Source organism: Siniperca chuatsi, linkage group LG14 (assembly GCF_020085105.1).
Source record: "Siniperca chuatsi isolate FFG_IHB_CAS linkage group LG14, ASM2008510v1, whole genome shotgun sequence".
In the NCBI taxonomy this organism is placed as follows: domain Eukaryota; kingdom Metazoa; phylum Chordata; class Actinopteri; order Centrarchiformes; family Sinipercidae; genus Siniperca; species Siniperca chuatsi.
Genome location: NC_058055.1, coordinates 11,591,895 through 11,613,413, shown reverse-complemented (window position 1 = coordinate 11,613,413; position 21,519 = coordinate 11,591,895). Strand labels below are relative to the sequence as shown.

General features: G+C 37.9%; 1 protein-coding gene across 2 annotated transcripts in view; it reads left to right on the top strand.

The window, feature by feature from the left end:
- The first annotated feature begins 370 nt into the window (after nt 1–370).
- The window catches only part of klhl13 (kelch-like family member 13), a 39,242-nt gene continuing 18,093 nt past the window's right edge, over nt 371–21,519 (top strand). Inside the window, exons 1-2 of one of the 2 annotated variants that reach the window (XM_044222653.1) lie at nt 371–558; nt 2,287–2,358. In XM_044222653.1, coding sequence (XP_044078588.1) covers nt 2,306–2,358 — 53 coding nt within the window. In that variant the 5' untranslated portion in view covers nt 371–558; nt 2,287–2,305. Of the gene's footprint in view, nt 559–2,286; nt 2,359–6,224; nt 6,552–21,519 lie in introns of those variants that run through there. The other variant, XM_044222652.1, reaches the window with a different exon arrangement.

Sequence of the window (21,519 nt, the reverse complement as noted above, 5' to 3'; positions counted from 1 at the left end):
TGCTGTTACTGTAAAAATAGATAGCTTCCATGTTTAAACAAGAACAGCCTCTCATTACCTCATCTAGAAATTTCCACTTAAATCACCCCAATATTCAACCCAAAAATACATACTTCTGCTTTGTGAAAATTACCACATGCAGTATGCATCGTGCATCAACAACACTGTGTGTGTCCTTATTACAGTCATTTCTAAAATATAGTAATATTTCCTGTAGGTTCATACTTGCAAAAGGGAGCCTATAGTTTTCCTAGTAGTTAAAGAGAGCTGGGCGTTTCGAGGACACACTCTAAATTACCATAATTAATCGTCAGACCACAAATGCTTCAAAGGAAGACGACTCCTCTTTAGAATCACTTTATTTAGTAACGGAAGTTTTGAGCCAATGAGAAAAGATTGCCATACTCTTCCACCAATGGAAAGTTCGGATGCTCCAGGTCTCCTAGTAAGCGACAACTGCATTGGATAAAACAAGGAAGGAGGCTCCAGTGGTATAAGTGGATTTGAGGGCTTGGAAGGAAAACAAGGACGCTAGTTAACGTTATCTCGTTGTTGAAGGTATGGAATCTGCTATTTAAAAGTTTACGGAGTCTATTTAATATACATATGGTGATTAAAACATCATATAGAGTATATTAAGCTCAACAAATACGAGGTTGACAGTTAGTCACAGTCATTTGTTGGTGGTGGCAAACCAACCAAACCAACCAACCAACCAGACTAACGTTAACTAATAACTAACCCAACTAAGTCATGTTGAGACCACTGTGGTTTACGCTGTCGTTAGTTAAGCTAACATAGCTAGCGGACAATGGTTAACAGTAACCAACTTGACAGCCATATAGTCGACTGTCCTGATCTAACGTTATTTCAAGCTAGCCAGTGTTAACGTTAAAGTGTTAGCTTGGCAAGTTAGCCTTAGCCTGTTTCCACTGGAGATGTAAGGACTGTGTTGAGGCAACATGGCCAGAAAACTAGCAAAGCTCCCATCTGACAGCGTTGCCTCTTGTGACAATATAATTGTTTAATCCGGCTAAATAGACACTAACATGTTAAATGAATTATAGCCTAACGTTAAAGCCTTTGCTAGCAAGCAAGTCCGCTGCCTCGCCGTGGACTTCGTTTCTCCCCACATGTATCACACTGAGCTTTTAAAAGGACTAACCTCTCCGACTTCGTGTCTGTCTGAGAGCTCAGCGTACAGCACTTTGCAGAGGCAAACTGTCACCTCCATCCGTTTTGTGTCACTTTAACGTGTTATAACAACAGGTACCAAGCAGTAACTATTAAGGAAACTTTACTATATCCAAATTGTCGTGTGAGCCAGTTGCCATTATTAAAAAAAAAAAAAAATCGAGATCAATGTTAGTACACCCTTTTTTTTGTGCGTAGTGTTAGCTGACTTTCAAAATACGAAGAAAATTGTCAAGTATCCTAACACACACGGCAGATATTTTTAGCTTCAATTAGCCTAGTTCTGTGTGAAGCAACAAGTTAGAAATATGATGTAACAGTCACATTTCAGCAGAAGATGGGGGTCAAGAAACGCCCATACCTTTCCATCAACTTCTGTAGGACGTTTTCCATATAAAATGAACATGACTGTGTGTGTGTGTGTGTGTGTATATATATATATATATATATATATATATATATATATATATATATATATTAAAAAATCAGGCCACAGATTGTAAGTAAGTTAAAGTCTTTCAAACACACACATTTGCCTTCAAGATAAACTTGAAAGCAAAGTTTTGATATTTACTGAAGTCTGGTATCATTATATGGCTTATTTACACAAATTTGAAACTTTTTATGTGTAAATGATGGCAGGCATTTTTATTTCATTGTCCATCTCAGTTGCATAAAATAAGTATTTAGACGTGTATTTACATCTTACAACTGTGTGTAACTGAAAGGCAGAGCTACTTGTAATCTACAGTATAGTACAATAATGATTGTGTTTTCTGTGTATCTATTGGAGATAAACTACCAGATTCAGAAAAGTTGCATTTGTGGATAATTGTACAGAAATGTTTCTCAATTACAACACTGAGATATTGTCACCATTAGGCAATAAATTGTATCTGGAATAGTGTACAGATGGTACAACATACAAAAGTAACTTCTGTTAAAAGTGCAGCTGTAAAACTGCTGAATCAAAACTTGTCTACATGTAACAGCTTTATGCTATTTTTCCCGGCTGAGCTTGTATGTATGTTTTTTTGGAAGAAAGACTTGTGTTGAAACAAATGTTGAAAGTACCATGTTTCTGTTTTTGAGGTGTGGTTTCGGCGAGGGTATGGAGCACCCTGTACACAGAGGGGAGACAATGCCCATTGGACTGCATGACAGGTAATGCACAATGTCTCATATTCCATTATTTCATTAGTCACCGTGAATATGTGTATTGATTCACTTTAATGGAACACATTTCACTTTATAACTCACAAACCTTGCCAGAAATTCAGGAGCTATTAACAGGCAGTATTAGCTGTCTTGAGAATGTTCAAAATTTTCTTTTCATTGCTCTCAACATTAATAATACAATCAGGCAAAATTACTTCTAAAGAGCAGTTGACTCAGGTAGACCATATACAGTGCAGCAGTTATCAGTCCTGGCTAGGAAATAGCTTCCACCTGGAACTGGAAGTGTTAATCAGTGTTAATCCCTGATTAGACTGTAGGAAAGAGTGTCACCTGATGTCTTGCCAGATATTACAGTGTTCCTGCATTTGATTCACCTGTGGCAGCTTTCCATGCCTGAATGGCCTGTGCATAATGTTGGCTAATTTATCACTATTTGCCAGTAGTCATTCTGTCACTCAAACAGTATTATCACAGCCCTTTGCCATTTTTTATTATACAAAAATTAAATAGGGGTTTAACTAGGACCAGTATTGGTGCTGGCAAACAAGCAATTCTTTTAATTGCTTCTTTTCAGCTCTAATAAACAGATTTTGCTTTTTGCAAAATTATTAAATTATAATAGTATGTAGCTATGTACGTATTAAAGCCTAGCCTGCTTGAAAATTATGAGTGTAGATAAAAGATCAGATGTCATTTTGTGTGTTTTATTTCTTACATACATTACTCTAGGTAGTACCAAATGGTTACATACAGTCTTATCTTGGAATTAGATTAGGTTGAATCACTAGGAAAAGGATCTTGCCTGACAGTTTCTGTGCGTTTGATCCAATCTTTTGGCAACAGATTCTCCTTTACTCAATAACAGAATTGTGACTGTGTGGAGGTGGATGAGACACTACACCAACTGGATGGGCAGTTATGGAACACAGTTTCCAATGTTTAAGTACTGTAATTAATACAGGTGGAGGCAGAGTGCAGACTGTGTATCCACAGCATAAGATATCAATAACAAATACTAGAATAAGCTGTTGGCTAGTTTAAATGAATCATGGCATCTGTTCTCCCTCATTTTTATGCTTTCACATTATTTGTTGAGTTGCATACAATGTACAACCTTTTCTATTCGCAGGGGTAGAGTTCCCCACATTCCTTTTAAAATGAACATCTTTACAACGGAAAGGAGTAGGATTATTGTAGTGCTACTACCGGCATTATTTGAAATAGGCGTTTTTACAGGGGGGGTGCGATTTCAGGAGGAGAGTAATATAGTAAAACTGAGGGTAACAGGTGTAGCGCTGAGCTCTTTGGCTTGACAGAAGAGACAGCGTGACTGCTGCCCTTGCAGTAGAGGCAAGGTCATTCTGCCATTTACAGTGTAAGCTGGGAGGGAGTATGGTCAAGGCCAGAAAGTGTGATGACAAGGTTGTTATGAGGATTGAGCTGCAGGTGGTAGAAGAAGACGAGGACAGGGTCATGACCAAGATGTAAAGAATGTAGCTTCCCCAGGGGCCTTGTAAGCCAACTCTGAGTTTGGAAAGTTTTACAAACAACCGCTTAAGGTACTCATTTAGCCTAATTAAAATATTAGCTGGTTCAAGATTTCCCTTTTTTTTTTTATGTTTTTCATAATGCTAGAGGAGAGAAAACCCTCTGGTTTCAAGTTGGTGGTTAAGTGATCAACAGTACTGCAGCCACCATGGTATAGTTTGGGTGGGGTTGGGTTTGTAGGAGAGGACAGATGTAAGCCATATGCAGAAATATCCCCTACAGGCTGGGCATTGCACTTGTACACATGCAGTGTACAGAATCCACTGGAACAGCACCCACATGCATCTTGTTGAGTTTGGATGGCCTGCTTTTAATATACACTCTGTTGCACCATGTGGACAGTTGGGGCAGAAAAGGTATTGTACAGCGGTTACTAGGGGCTTGTATATAGTTCAAAGCTTCAAGTTTACCTAAGATGACCTTGTATATTTTATTTATATAGAATTGTAAATTATATCAGAAGCTGCTGTTTCTTAATCTCTTGCACAATAATCCAACATATCTAATTGATTTGATAAAAGTGGGGCAAGACGATAGGCATGACAACTTCTGTTTTTAGTGAGATATGAATTTTTCCTCCTTTTCTGGTTCCCACATTAGGTACAGTGTTGTACCCTCTCATCTGCTAAAACCCTGTTTTTGTTTGTTTTTTACACCAGGGGTTTTAATTGGAGAGTTGAAGGGGCACCCTGGTGGATTTTCACCCTATAAACACTTTTGCTGTCCAACGTGTTGTATTAACTCATTCTTTTTTCCAGCATAACCTGACCCTTAAGGTGCCGGCCATGAACCGCAACATCCCCTGTGTGCGTCTGGCCGTCATTCTCCTTTTGTCTCTCCACTAGTTTCCTTTCACCTCTTTACTTTCAGCTACCAAGTAAAGGCAATAAATGACAAAAAAATCATTTTTAACTAATTAAGAGTTGATTATACCTCTGGATGGCTGGAAGCATCTGCAGGTGTTAGTTAGACACAGAAGATGGGGCTAATCTGATGCTTAATAAAAGACGTGGACATTTTTTCGTGATTTGTCAATGGATTGGTCACTCCTATTTGTTAAGACCAGATACCTTTTTTATATTTATACTCACAATATATTGCCCTGCACTCAAGTTTATCAAGCTTACTTGGCTGAAGCAAACTGTCTTGTGTTGTTAGACAGCCTTATCTTTCTAGTTCATCTCATCTATATTAAAGATATTAAAACGTGACGATATTTCTCGTTGAGCCGAAAACCTGTCTCGCACAGTAGTAGCCCATCCAGCTGCAGCCAGCATGACGTTGTTTTAAATTGTTTGTGTGGCAGCATTTTGGGTACTCAGTGGAAATAATAAACGGCGACAGAGTGAGTGACAGACAAGACACAAACAATATGTAAGCACTGTAAGAAAGCATTGCCATACACTGCGGCAAACACAAGCACTATGCAAAGACCCCTACAGAACCACCACAACTCTATACTAAAATCAGCTGCGCCTGTGAAGAAAACACTGAAAGGCCAGGCAACACTGACTAATCCCTTTGCTCAACTTCCAGAGTCAAGTCCTAGAGCCATGGCAATAACGAGAGACATTGGCATATTCATTGCAGCTGATATGAGGCCATTTTCCGTAGTTCATGCATGCACAGTTATAAAACATTTTAAAATGCACCTGCAGTGTTTTGAGACTCAGTCAAATAAAAGGCTATTTTTCCAGTCATATTTTTCATCATTGAAATTATGTTAAAATATCATCTCCTCTTGTGAACCCAATAACGTGTATTGTCTGATCTTGTGAGCTGAGTGGTATCGTCACACCCCTAGTCATTAAGTATATAAGGTGTTTGCTGAACTGTCTTGGTCCACCTCTATTGCTTTACATTGAATGCGCTAGAGTTGACTATGGCTGGCTGCACCCATGAATGCTCCAGAATAATGCTCATTTATCCCACATAATTAATAACTTAAAACCCACACACATCACAAAAAGAATAACTGGGCATCTTTGGATAGTTCTTCCAGTTTTATCTTGTATTTTAGCATTACCTTGGCCTGAAATTAAATTTTTACTTCCTCAATATCACAACCCTAGAGGATAGCAAATTTATTTGGTTCAAAGTAATTGAATTGTATGAATTTAATTAGTTTTTTCTCTTTCTCCTACTCCTTTATCGCCCTTCTGTAATCACAACTCCTTTAACAAGGTGGCAGTATTGCTTAGCTACTGGGCTATTCACAAACCCTGAAAGGGTGATGAGAAGGCAGGGCTTCTACCCCCTCCTACCACGAGACAACTGTGAATGCAGCAGGGCAAATAGTTGTGGTGGATGCAATTTATTGGCTTCTCAGTGCTGTCGCTAAAGTCACAACCCTGACTGTAGCCTGCACTGCCTCTACCAGTGTATGTCTGTAGCTGCTGCTGCTGCCGCTGCTGCTCTCCCTCCCCCTTAAATGGTGTGGGCAGAGTGGGATGGAAGACTGCATTGGAAACCTTTTCATGGAAATGGTCTTTGCTGTTGGTATTGCTGTAGCACCATTCTGGTGACAACAACATGCCGTTAAAATGGAAAAGCGGTTCTCCTGTCAGCTGGAAATTCCCAGTGCCAGTTCTTAAGACATCCAGGTCCTCACCCCTTTCGCCTGCCTACATGTGAGTATGAGCTAAATAGCATTCGCAATGTGAATTTGTCAATGTATAATTTGTTTGCTTTTCAGTTTGGGATTTATTTTTATTTTTTTATTTTTTGTAAAATATTTTGACACCATTATATTTTTGTTACAGCCTTAATTAGGCAGAATGCGATTGAGCCTTGTAGTGTGTCAAGAGATTTGCCTTGTCCTGCATGCATTTTATGGTTCGCTGGCAGAATGCTTTCCTCTTGGGCAGAAGGTCTCATTTTGCCGTTAGTCTGGACATGGCAAGCACCACATCCTCGACTCTTGCCCTCTCCCTGTGGCTATGTTTATTTGGGAACAGGGACTAAGCAGCTTGGGAGGAGCCTGCCTTTGTCAGGATGTCTGGCGTGCCCTGGTTTAAAAGCTATTGTCATCTGCTACTGTTCAGGAGGGGGGAAGGGTAGAATGGAAGTGCTTTTCACAGCCTCTCGCCATCCTCTCTATTTACCCCTTTTCCCGTATTCTGCTGAAATGGACAAGTGCCTTTTTGACTTTTGAACATTAACATGGCTTAACACAACCCCCCCCAAAAAACAAAAAAAACCCCATACACACAGTTTTCATGGCTAGCTGGTAGCCTAAAGGTAATTTCATAACAAGGCTTACTTGGATGGATTTTTACAAAATTGGATTTATGCAGTCTCCAGTTATCATGCAGCTTTACTTATAAGCTTAAAAGCTTAATTTTGCTAGTTTTACAGAAATGTTTATTTTGAACATTACTGCAGCAAGTGGAATCTATGCTCTAACCTAACCTCTGCTTTTGCACATTTTCCTTTAAACGTCCTCAGAGGAAACAGGTTACATCTGCAACATGGCTAATTGTAATTGGACAAAATATATTTGTACATTTACCATATACCCCGTACCTTTCAAGTAAACCTTATGAAAGTCTTGACGAAATGGTGTCACTTTGTAAGCTCTTTACAAAATGACATGATGAATGCTTCGCTATTGGCTCTATTGACTTAGTAATTATGGTTTTAATCTTTATTTAACCAGGGTAGTTTAGCTGGAAACACCTTGCTTTACACTCTCTCACACACACACACACACACAGTCACACACACACACAGTCACACACATTCAAAACCTGGAAGCTGTCCAGTACAACCACACCTCTTATCTGTTGGCCACTGAGCAGCTCCTCTGGAGCAGTTGGGGGTCAAGGGCCTTGCTCAAGGGCATCTTAGTGGTTGTAGCAATTGAGGGGCAAGCACTGGTTTTTCACTTCCCCACCCAGATTTATCCAGATAGTCTGTAGATGGCACAGGCAACCTTCCAGTTATTTTAGCTTCGTTGCTAACACTGTGGCATAGGCTATGTAATAGATTGGTCAAAAATATGTTGTTGTACATAATTTAGTGGAATAGGTTGCTGACAGTGAACTGAAATTTCTATGTAAATCTCAATCTTCAATCTCAAGTCTGCAGATATGTTGACTGTACGCCTCATTGCTGGTGATTTGTTTGGGGTTAGGGTGTCTGATAAAGCTCCTTCAAAATAAAGCAGCACAAGCAACAGCAAAGTGGGACCATAGATGCAAAAATGTATTTTAGTGGTAAATATGTTTGATTGTCATGGACCTCTTATCTGTGGAGACAGACTATGACAACTCTGTCAATGAAAGTGCAAGGACAAGACTGAATTAAGTGTACTTAAGTGGCTGCGGATGGCGCTTGTGTATCTTCATAGGAGATTGTGTGCACACACTGGCAAGTGAAGCATATTCAAGCCTCGAGGCTCCACCTTACTCTGCCCAGTGTGGCTCTGCCCCAACAGACCACTTACTATTTTGAAACGTGTATATTGTAAGCTGTGTTTTTAGGCAGGCTGATATTGGGCCCCCAATTATAGGTTACACTGTGGTCAGGGAGTGTCACTCTTTATAGGCCCTTTGAGTGGTGCCTTTCTGTTTGCCTATAGAGACATTTTTAACTTGGTATGCTAGGGTAATCTTTGTATATGTATCCAAAGCAGCAGAATGATGGAGGACACAGGAGAGACAGTTTTTGGAATATTTGATGTACATGATGTATAAAGAATAGAGATTTGTTTGCACAATGTGCTTGCCTGTTTTTGAGTAATCACCTCTTGGAGGCGTCATGGTGAGCCAGTAGCCTTAACTGCGGCAGAGCATGTTCGATTGCAGTCAGGGACCTTTAACACATGTCATACTCCTTTTCTCTCTCTTCCCATGTTCCCTGTCACTTTTTGTCAACAGTCTCATTAAGGCAAAATGCTAGAAAATCAATCCTTCACAGAAAATCTAAAAAAGAAAATGTATCTTGCACATTTTGACCTTCATATTTTGCTTTAGCACATCAGAGTCTCAAAGTGATTTATCTGCTGCTGTCCCTTGGTTTTACTGATTTTTATTTTTTTGTTTGAAAAAAATGCACTTTTTAGAAAAATACAACCTTCTCTAAACATGCCGGGTACTTGTGAAAAGCCACCTAGTCTTGCAAGTGTTAAGACTGTAGTTAAAGCCAGTGTGACAAGATTAAACTCCATACAGATTGTATAGCTATAGATAAAATGAAAGCTTTGAAAGTCTGTTTAACAGATTTTTGCGAATGTAGATGCTTCACATGTCTCATGTGGTTGTCAAGTCCTCCTGCTGCTGCTGAATTCCCTGTGCTACTGCTATGAGATTTGCAGCCTCTAAGGCAAATGGCCCATTAGTTTACATACGTTTCTTTGAAACCTACTTCATTACCAACCTAGATTAATTCGTTCGATCAGTTGAACAGTTCATCTATTCTAAAATAATCAGAACATAGTTAATTTGACATCAAACTAAATAAGAGCTGGGTTTGCACTTGAGGATTTTCATTTTCTTTGACTTTGAGCTTCCACTGACAAAAAAGATTTTTCATGGTTAAAAATGCATAAACAGTGGAATTATACTCAAGGGTCTCACCAGTCAGTGTGATTTATGTGTTAATTGGACTCAGTCAGGGATGATAGTCCAGCAGAGATGTTAAAAGATGCTGTTCTTAGCCAACATACTGTACTCTAAAGTGCAACTACAGTTAGATCACAAATGCACACATAATGTATAGATAACAGCACTTCCTTTTTAAAAAAATGTAGCACACAGAATTCAGATGCATATTTTAATAGGATATGTGTCTTTTGGGGCTGTTGTCAGAACCTATTGATGTATTGTTTGTCACTTGTGTCTTATTCTAACATGTTTTCTCTTCTCCATTTTGGTGGAAGCCAGAGAATGAACTGGTGTGCCACATCAGCTAAAAAGTAGCTAAACTTAAACAGCCTCTCTTAAATGAAGACATTATTAATATGATCTCTGAATGTTTGGCTAGATAGTCACTGATCACAGTGATATGAAACATGATCATTTTCGTAAACAATTTTAAATGAGCTTTCTTAATTGTTTGCTTGAAAACCGCAGAATATTGAATGCAGTGCAACATCTGCCAGTGTTTTTTAAAAGAGGCCAGTATTGTGTCATGGTTTTGATACTCATGTGTCCATTTTCTGGTGCACATGCACACACAACGCAGTGGTCACAGGTAAACCTGAGACACAGAAATTCAGAATTGTAGTGGAGCTTTTAATTTACCTGCCCTTTTGAATGGACATTAAGTTCTTGACTTCTGGCCATTTTTGTACAAATGCCACCCAGGGATCATTTATTTTCATTGAAAGGCCGGAGGGGAGTCACAGGCGGCTGGCAGAGCATCAAGTGAGTTCAGTCAGGTGAAACTGTCATGTCTGTGCTCATCATACACACACACGCACACGCACACAAGTTGAAGTTAGGTAGAGTTTCACCTCACAGTTGACCAGGCAGTGGATGTCATTATGTCTGACACAAATAACACAAAAAACCTGATGCGTCGCAGAAACTTGATTGAACTCCCTCATCAGATGCATCCCATCAGATTCACCATGCTCCTGTCTAGATGTCAGAACACGGTGTAGAGTAAGAAAAGACCCTTGAGAACCCAAAAAATAAAAAGCGTGGCTTGTAAAATTAATAATGGTACTGCTTGCCTTGAAAAACATCCGCAGAGCAACTGGACAAATCTGTTACTGTCAAGCCCTGAGAGATCATTTGGCCAAAAAATCTGTTATTGCAGGTTGAAAGACTGAATTGGAAAAACAAATCTGTATCCAGTCTACAGCAGATGTTCCCAAAACTCCTATCAGAATCTAAGTATCTAAGTAGATAATTCTGAATTCTGTCAGAGCTCTTTGCCAGTTCCATCTTTTTACACGTTGTTGCTTTGCTTTTTCATAGAGGTGCAAGGTTTCCTCCGCTCATTCCCTCTGAAGTGCCTTCCCTAATACCTTTACTCTGCTCACATAGTTGCATATTTTGAACTCAGAGGTTGTAATTGGCCACACATAATGGAAGGTCTACCACACAAGGACAGTCAGGGGAATTAAAAAAAACCCCAAAAACTTCAATATTGCTGACCGATATGATTGTGGAAGGATCTGCAATTAATCGTTTATTCCTGTTTAGATAGTGTTTGCATGCAAAGCTATGCCTCTCTACTCATTTGAGTCCAGGCAAATTATGCTGACACTTCTTAGGTACACATTGGGTACATGGGTACACATCTCCTCCTCAGTCTACATATGCTGAATAATTCCACATATCTACAGTTCAGTGTACTTTGTAGCTAATTCTTTTAAAAAAAAAAAAAAAAAAAAAAAAGAATGCAAGCCATCTTTACAAATTAGTATTATTCTAGTTGTAGTTGTCCTTTTTACATACTCAGCTGGGTCGTGTTCCTCCTTACAGCATCCTTCAGGTTGATATTAGGTACATACGTATTAGGTTAGGTACACGTTGACAGATTGTCTGCTCCACCCACATACAAACATGTTATAACGTGTGTTTGGCTTAGCCGCTTGTGGTGCTTGTTTTTGAAACTTCATTTTAGGTACTCATAAATTCCCCAGTCCTTCTTGATGTAAAAGTCTTGACCTTAAAGTGCTCTTTGATTATAAAATGTAATTACAGACTCATTATAGCGTACAGACTGCTAAGGTTATTAGCATTGATTGGAACAATTATCTGGAGATTATGGATAGTTTGTCCTGGACAGAGTGAGCCGCAAATACTTTGGAAATACCAGTGGCCCTTAATGCTTAATAGTTTTCTTTACAGTTCTAAATGCACCTGATAAAAAATGTGGAGACTATAGCAGATGCAACACAGTCAATTAACATAATCACTAAACACAGAAGCTTCATGCAATTCACATTGGCAACTTGTATCTGTCAGCATATACTTCATGACACCCTGGGTGGTTGTTTTCAAATTTTGTGTTTACCAGTTTGCAGCTTTTCATTGCACTTTTACTGAAGCTCGTAGACATCCTCTCATAAATTTTGCCATATTTAAATACTGTAACTTCTGTTTTTCTTTCAGTTATAGAACCTACTCAAAACTTTTTCAGTTTCCAACAGTTCAGTTAAAACCTAGTTTCCATAATAGTCCATTTTTACATCAGAATTACATGTATGGTTTCTAGTATTTAAAAGAGCAAGTGTTGAGTCTGTGAATAGTACAATGCAACTATCAATTCAGTTGGTTAAGCCAGAGTATTGATTAGGGAAGTGCCAATTTTCATCAGAATGGGCAGAGCAAACAACATTTGTCAGACACATGGGACACAGATGTTTAATATGGTCTGATAAGTGATCGCTTCCTTTTTGCTGGAACGCTACGAATGGATGGGGGGAAAAAAGGAGTATCTCCACTGAATAGATTATGGCGCATTTTTGTGCATTAAAAATGGCTGTATTCATTATGATGATGAACATATTCACATTGTCACACTTTAGATGCACCAAAGTCTGTTTGATGGAATAGAGACAGTATGAGAGAAGAATTTTAAGACCGTACCAACTACCTCCTTTTCTCTGCCCTACTGCTTCTTGCTGTGTGTGGTGGAGGAAGAGTTTCTACCTTTTTTGAGCAAAAAGGAATACCACAGCCCTTCTCTGTTTTCTCAGGTCATGTAGCACCAATTTAAAATATTTGTGTCTTTCTACTGCATAGACAGCCCAGTTTTATGAAAAGACCATCTTTCTAGCGGTGAAATATCCCTTTTACTTTTTCAGTTGAGTTGAAGGAGAAAAAAGTGTTTGGTGCTGCAGGGATGGTGGAGAAGCTTGAAAAAATATGCAGGTGCTGAATCCAAGCATATTTGTATGGTAGAATGCAATAGTTATTGGATAATCACATGGTACAGCTTGTGCTGTACCTTGATAGGTTTGGTGTTTGATGTAAGTGTTCTAATTTTTTACTTTTTTTTTTTAATTTAACCCATCCTTTAACCAGGTAAAACCTGTTGAGATCAGCAAACTCTTTTACAAGGGCACCCTGGCCAAGACAGCAGCATAAAAACGGTTACAGACAACAACAAACACCACAGGGCAACATATATACAATATACATTAACATGTCGAAATAAATTAAAATACCTACACACAATGACAAGTACCAACTGATTAATTTGCCATTGTACTTATAAGAGCTTTAAAGTCAAGTAGAGGGACCAATTCTCTTAGTTTCAAGTCTTTTTGAAGGCTGTTCCAAGTGAGGGGAGCAGAACACATAAAAGCTTTCTTTCCCAGTTCCATCCTTTTGCTTGGAACAGACAACAGTACCATATCTTGAGATCTCAAACTGTAGTTACAGTCAGATCTCTGTGCAATCAAAGTGCAAATGTAAGATGGGAGTTTACCCAGAATGGCTTTATAAATGAACAAGTACCAGTGACTGAGTCTACGAAAGGTCAGCTGAGTCTTACTCTAACGCTAGTTGGCTCGTAAAGCGTACAATGATAAGTGAGGGCTTTACAGTTTGTAACAAATCTCAGTGTACTATGATATGCAGTATCTAACGTGCAAACAATGTGCAGAAGCATTCATGTACAACAAATCATCGTAATCAAGAACAGGTAAAAACGTAGCAGAGACCAGTCTTTTTCTGGCTTCAAAGGAGAAACAGGACTTATTTCTGAAATAAAACCTTAACTTCAGTCTCAGTTTTTTTTTTTTAAGATTATCAATCTGAGGTTTAAAAGAAAAGCAATCATCAAGCCAAATACCAAGATATATATTTATTATATTTAATAGGAGACCACTTCTGACTTCTTTCCATTAGCAGTAAAAATATCCAAAGTGTTCACCGGCTTCTCAGACGTCTTCCGAGCATTTGAAAAAAGCATTACTTTAGTTTTATCAGCATTCAAAACCAGCGTTAGTTGCGAATAAAAATATTAAGAGTCTGCAATTTGGCCACAGCCTTCATAATCGAGGAACCAGCACAATATATCACAATGTATCATCAGCATGAAAATGAAGGTTGACGCCATCCACATTTTGACCTAAACTATTAGAAAATAACAGCGGACCTAAGACAGAACCCATTACAAATGTTTAGCCAGTTTGAGGTGAGCCCATCAAATTTGACACATTGAGACCTTTCTGAGAGGTAATTCACAAACCACCCCACTGCTTGGTCAGAAATACTAATACTAGTTTCAAAATAAGATGGTAAACAGTATCAAAAGCTTTGATAGTGGTCAATAAATAAAGCTGCACAGCTCTGCTTTTTATCCAGTATGCCAACTTACTAATAAGTAAGCAAAATATTTATTTAAATGACATCCACAGATAACGCTCTGCAATATTATAAATCCAGGTGATACCATACTGTACATTTGCAATCAGGGCTTCATTTTGATAATGCTGCTTCCATAGCACTTTGCTGCTGTGACATCACGTTTTATGACAGTGGAATGTATTACTGGGCCATTGGATTGCTTTACATTATATACAGGTTTCTATGTTCTGCATTTCTACAAACATCACTTGAGCACTACTGCGTTATAAGATGTTTTTTCCCCAGTAGTAGAAGCTGTTAAACATTTAGCTTTATTGCACTGCTGTACTCAATGACTGAGGACAGACTCTTCAGTTTAGATGTCTGTCATTTATCTCTTTGCTGGTACAAATAGGGTTGTTCCCTACTGACTCCACACACATCACTTCAGAGGTTTTCAGAGAGTTGCTCTTGTTTTGTTTCCATGCACCTGGTCACCTTTTCTTATGCCTTTTCTATTTTGTGTGTGAGTGGTTCGGATTCAGCTGCTGGAGTGTATGTTCTGACAACACCAGCCAGACCAGAGGAGTCTTGTGATCTTTTTGTCAATGGGGCAGAAGTATCCCTTTTTTAATGTGTGTGTGTGTGTCTTCTTGTGTTCCTGTTAAAACAGTATGTCACATTAGTCAACTATAGCTGTAAGCAACTAGAAAAATACCATGGAACCTTTAAATGCCTGTGTAATGCAGTTTGTAGAAAAATTAGTCCAGGAAAAATGGGCTGCAATAAATCTTTAATCAGCTCTACACACATTTTATTTGGGATTTCTGACTTTTTGGGATTGTTCTTCCTGTCTTCTGTGTGTAAGCAGTTTTTTAAGCAGGGCCCAGGAACTGACACAATGAAGACTTGTCTGATACAGACTTAATCACCCAGTGCATCAGTATTTCATCATATCTAGTAGCTTGCTAACTTTTAATTGACCATGATGATGTTAACACTGACCAATGATAAAACCTCAGGTATCACAGTACAGTAAATTCATTGCTGTAGACAGTGATATTGTCAGAAAAGATGAGGCATGTGTAAGATAACTGAAAACTGTAAACCTGTCCTTTTTTTAAAATTGTTGTAAAAGTATTTTCCAATAAATTCCATCATGCAAGTTCTTAAATATTTTGCTCCAGAAACCATGACATTGGTCTGTCAGATGTTCAGAACCTGAAATAGATGAGATTAATGAAGTTTCTATCAATGCATGGCTAAGCATGACAAGACAGCAAAGCTATACTCATTAATCTTTTAAGACCCTTCCACTGTCATCCCAGGGAAAAAGCCAAGTTGACTTCAGCTTCCTGAACTGTCACTGGTGGAAGGATATTTTTAAGCTTTCCACTGACATGAAGGGACTGGATAGACTGCCACCCTTGTTTCTTCATTACTTCTCTTTCAGTCCTCCAACTTTTTCCCCCTCTGCGTCTTAAAATTTCCTTCGAACCCTCTCTTTCTCCTAGCCCTGCTCAAAATCTAAATAGGTGAAAATAAAGATAGCTTTGCTGCTCATGCAAAGTGTCACTGACATGAAAATAGGATCTATAGCATAGATATTTGTCCTTTCCATTGTACTTAACAATGCATTTTCCGGTGCTTGTTGTGGGAAGAAAAGCCATAAAATGGATGAGGCTGTGAGAGCAAAATGGTCTTTAGTGTAAACATGAGAAATTGCTGCAGTCAAATCACAGTTCTTGTTTTTCCATGTGTCTACAGTATCTGCCAGAATGTGTTGTTTTGTGTGATTTGGGATCTAAGATACCACCAGATTTTAAATATCATACTGGGAATCTAAGATATAATTTATAAGCCTAAGATCAAGACTTGGTCTTTTTCTTAAACCCAAAGATAAAGGGATTTTATCTTAGCATGTGGTCACTGTTTTGTATTTAAACTGTTTAATGAAAAACAGATGAAATTGGAGCTTTTGTGATAATTTTAATTCCCCTAATGTAAGGCTTCTGACACAACAACTCTAGGAAATAAGATGGATGTATCATTTGATGTGAGGTTTTATATTCAATTCATCCTCATTTGTTAAAAGTGTGAACAATGTACTGTGATGTACTGCTGAGAAACCACACTGACGTACCAAACCCTTTTGTATAAACATTGATGTGACAATAATTTTGAAACTTTAAACATAAGACGCATCTCAGGTAGTGTTTTGTGATGCTGAATTGTGACAGCGTCACACAAATCAAATTCAACTGACATATGTGAATCATTAAACTTATGAAAGCTTTTTAAACATAGTTTATTATGTCTAGGACAAAACTGTTTTTATCAATATATCTGAAGGTTCATCTTCATTTTTATAAGTAATAGTAGTATAAAACAAATCAGTATTTTGACAGGCCAATAGTTTGTGAAATATTCTCTGATGTTTAATAAATTATTTTTGTATTAGTCAGTGCTGAGCTGCAGGAATGCTTTAGTCATAATTATCTTCAAACATGCCACGGATGCAGCTAGAGATTTGGTGTCTTTGCTCTCTGGTGTCTTTGGGCAGAGCAGAACTTTTATGTGGGATGCTGTAGCTGTTGTCTTCTTTGCTTCGTTCCGGCAGCCACCAACACTCCTTTGTGGTTTGGACAACCCACTCTCTCCTCGCTGCCTGTCCGACTTACCACCTGACGGGGTAAATGTACCAGTACATTGCCTATGTTGTGTGTCAGTGTGATTGTGACCACTGTTTAAGCCATGCCGGTTTCTCAGCGTTTAGTGGTGTTGTTCACAAAATCCTGCTAGAAGTGGTCCATCTCCTTGTAAAATGTACCTTTTTATTACCGATCCCATCCTCTCATCGTTCATTTTATAAATAGTATTGTATTTAAGTATTAATCACCAAGATATGTATGTAATAGACCTTAAGCATGTGTAGCCTAGACCATAGAGTTGTACCTAGTTGTCCTTACCTCTTGTGGTATCAAAAATCTCCATGTTTTTGTGCTTAGTTTGTCTTTGTTGTTGATCTATCCTCATTGGTCTTCCTACCTGTTCCTCCATTTCGTATACGGCATGTGAAAGGAATGACAGCTAGATTTCTCCTGACCCTCTCTTAATATTTATCCATCATATACCCCAAATGTCTTTAACCTAATCATTTAAAAAGATTCCAGTTGTCTGTTAGTCAGCTGAAGTCTTCATGGTGTGTTCAAGTGCAAAGACGTGAGGCGACATGAGGTGACACAGAACGTTTTATCGGTCAGCCTTTGTCGGCTTTGAGTTCAGATCAGAGTATCAGAGCCCTAAAGTGAAGTTTCTTTGAGAAGAAAAGAAAAGGAAAGTTTAAATCCCATAATTCCTTAAATAAAGTGGTCATGTTAAGATAATTATTAAAAGCAGGACAGTTTCATATTAATGTGCACATTGTGAACATCACAGGAGCCTTTCATTCTGTGTTTATAAACAAAGCAGACTAAAGCAAAGGTTTCTGCTGCTCATACATACCTTTTATTTGTTTTGTTTTTTCTTTACAAACCAAAAGCACAACACTAGCAGCAATAGACCCTAATGTGGAAACGCCAATGAAAGCTTTGTTTTACTAAGTTATTGGGTGGTATTGGACATGTGTTTGTGATTGGATTGCTGCTGTTGTTAATCTCACAGCTGAATGATAGAGGTCAGCATTTAGGTAGAAATAACATATAAATCCTTTAAATCATTAACCTTGCACAGATTATTGATTCAGCCATTAGTGTTACCTTATTCTGTGCCTTTATGGCCATATTTCTGTCTGGATGTGTCCTGATGTATTGACACTAACTTAACATCAAATCTCCTCAATCCATTTTAACATTCAACAATTCAAAGAAAAAGCTTCTTGCTCACTTCTTTCTCATTATCATATTCAGTTTTATAAGACAGTGATCGGGATCTTTCTCAGAATCATCAATTTGATCCAATTACTGAGATTTTTTTTCTAATTAGATGTCATTGTGTGCTACCTGTAAAAGAATAGAAAGGCAGATGTACAAACTATTATACCAGGTTACTCTAGTCCTGCATTGAAAGTTTTAATGGTATGTACATCTGTTACATAAAGACTGCTCTGCCGTTCTATTGCAGATGTACGTAACATTACATGTGATTACTCTTAAAAGAATGCTGCATTGAGAGGTTGGAAGTACATATAAGACCGAGCAGTGCTGGATTCCTGACTTACTTTTACTTATTCGATCCACTTTCATTTTGTGTATATTTTGTGTCTCCTATAAAACACTAAGTAGCTCACTTTAAAATGGTTTTTATTATTATTTATAAGACGAACTATACACACGTTCCAATCACATCAGTCTGTATCAGGTGTAATGTCGTTTTAATGTTCATGTAGTGAATCTGATAAGTGAAAAAATATTTTTATGGGAGCTTCTCAGCATTGAAAACATTCTTTAGTTCTTTATTGTTGGCATGTATGTCCTCCTGCACCTGAAAAGAATATAATCACATTTTCACTTTTGTCCTATCTTAGTGTCACTGTCATTAGGAGTGAGGAACAGAGACAGAGGATTGTTTTCAATAATAATAATAATAATAATAATAATAATAATAATAATAATAATAATAAGTGTAAATCAGCCACTTTAATGAACACATTAACTTCCCAGTGTAAGGAAGAACTATGTGACTTTAACCATAGCCTGAAAAGCTATGTTTTTATTTAGAAATGTTGAATAATGTCTCCTCAAAGCATTTACTTACAAATTGTAAAACCACTCAAAAAAATCAAGTGTTCATCCACGCCAGGACTTAGAATTGCTTTATTATATAAATAGACCACCCAAAAACCATTAGTCTTGTACATCTGACAAGTGCTGCCAGCTCATGGGCCTGTTTGAAGACACAAATTTACCGCTATGCTGAGCTAGACATTTTTGTAAAAGAATATTTGATCAAAACCAGGCCAATCTTCATCTGAAAATGAACGGCTTTTAAGGCTCAGATGCCACATTCATAGACTTCTGTCAAATCTATATATTGCATGGATAATAGCTGTAATATTTTAAGCTCCGTTTTCATTCAGTGTGTGAAATGCAGATCTTTGTGGGCCATCGTGTTGTGTAACTCTTCTGTCTGTGCATCACCTCTTACTAAAAGCAAAGCAGGTTAAAGCTCTTTTTTTACACAAACCACCCCCATTATCAGTCACAGTCATTCCTTTTGGTGTTACATTAACATTTTACTTAAATACGTACCTTTTAAAAATTACCTTTTTTGTTTTTTTTTAAAGAGAGACAGCAGTCTCACTTTTAAGGTACAGGGGAGCTTGGCATCAAAGGCAAAGCAGTGCAATCAACATTGTCTGCTTATGATATAACCTTAGGAGACAATGATTCTGTTTGATAGTAAATGACAAATGCTTGGCTGAATCTTTTGGGTTTTTTTTTTTTTTTTTTTGATCTACAGACTGTTTAATTTTTTTTACCCAAATGAGCTTCATTCTCTAATGTCAGTTTTGTCAGCACAAAATGTACCCACATCCCCAGAGTATTCCCCTTGAGGCTCTGAGTCATACTTGTCATCTTTCCACGTTCATTCTCTGTGGAGCAGTTAAGGACTTTACATTTTAGCTAGACTGTCCTAGAGCAGAGGAATATCATAAGAATTGGACTAAACAGATGAGAAACACTAATATATCATGTTCCCACAGAGTAGATTTTTTTCCTTAGGCTGTTAGAGACTCAACAAAAAGAGTTCTGTTATAGTGTAGAATCCCTGGATTATAAATCAATTACACATTTTGAAACAAAACTTTCATTTACTTCAATCATTTATTTCAATCATCATTAGCAGTGTTTTCTCTCATTGTTTTTTTTTTTAGTGCTGAAATATTTAGTCGCAGTTTTTCTGAAAACTAATGATCTTTTCAATGCTGTGCAGCCCATTTCAAAATTGTTTAATTTAATTTCATGTCCTCATTTAACTAGCTGTGTGGTTTATTGAAGGAGCAAGCTTCCACACTACAAGTCTCTACAATCATTTTTCATTTTAATGCACTGCAAAAATATCCTAGTAGAGCATCAACTTGAATTCAGAGATTTCACTTTCACATACTTACTTATCTTTGCAAATATGTTGGTTTAATTATATTTTTCTGTGATGCACTTTTTATGACTTTGGTCCTAAAGCCTTGGTGGCCCCTAGAGGCCACAATTTTCATTATAACTGCAAAATTGCAAAGCTGGTCCTGGGTATTGTGCAAAAGGAAAGGCCATGGGTCCATTAAAATTTTGATGGTTTATCCATTTGCAAAGTATCAAAGTTTATGGCAATATGTCTATATATTTGATATGATGAGATATATCTTACATTAAGGTTGACATTTTGGCCTGAGGGAGGCACTAGATTAGCGCTGCACCTAACAATTATATCTTTGATTAGTCGATTACTTTAACGACTATTTTTTGATTATTCTAAAAATTGTTTTTAATTACTTGATTAATTTAACAATCTACCCAAAATGAATATCAAAAACATGTCTCATTAATATTTCAATGTTTTATTCAATAATTTTCTCTTAAAAACAAACAAATGCAACAAGAAACAAAGTATGTACTGCAGTGCAACAAAAATATATTTCTGTGAAAAATATTATAGTATTTGAAAGAATACATTAATATATTACCCTATTTCTAGTAAGTGATTTCTTATGTTACCATCTCTCTCTCTCTCTCTCTCTCTCTCTCTCTCTCTCTCTCTCTCTCTCTCTCTCTCTCTCTCTCTCTCTCTCTCTCTCTCTGTGTGTGTGTTTCTCTGCAAAGCATCTGCGACTGTCAGTAGACCGCACGCGAGGGGAGATTGTGGGAGAGGTTAAAATGCTGCAGCTTGTTCTCTGGGGGAATGCATTCTTTGACCAGGTGCAGCCATACTTCATTGCAACGTGCCAATGCACGATATGCAAATCAAAGTATTTCCGTAATCGATGACATTGATTACGTTCGCCCCAGTCCTACACTAGATGAAAGCTGATTGACTGTCCAAAATGGAAATGGTTCATCATCCCAGAAGCATGAATATGTTCAATGCATTTTTTTGGGGAAACTGTTCTTTAGATTTTAATATTTATTGGGTAAATGGCTGCATTTATATACTGCTTTTATCCAAAGCGCTTTACAATTTGCTTCTCATTCACACACACTCACACCGATGGCAACAAGATGCTGGCCAGACCATCGGGAGCAATTTGGGGTTCAGTGTCTTGCCCAAGGACACTTCGAGGAGCTGGGGATTGAACCGATCAAACTGTTGTGGTTAGTGGACAACCCGCTCTACCTCCTGAGCCACAACTGCC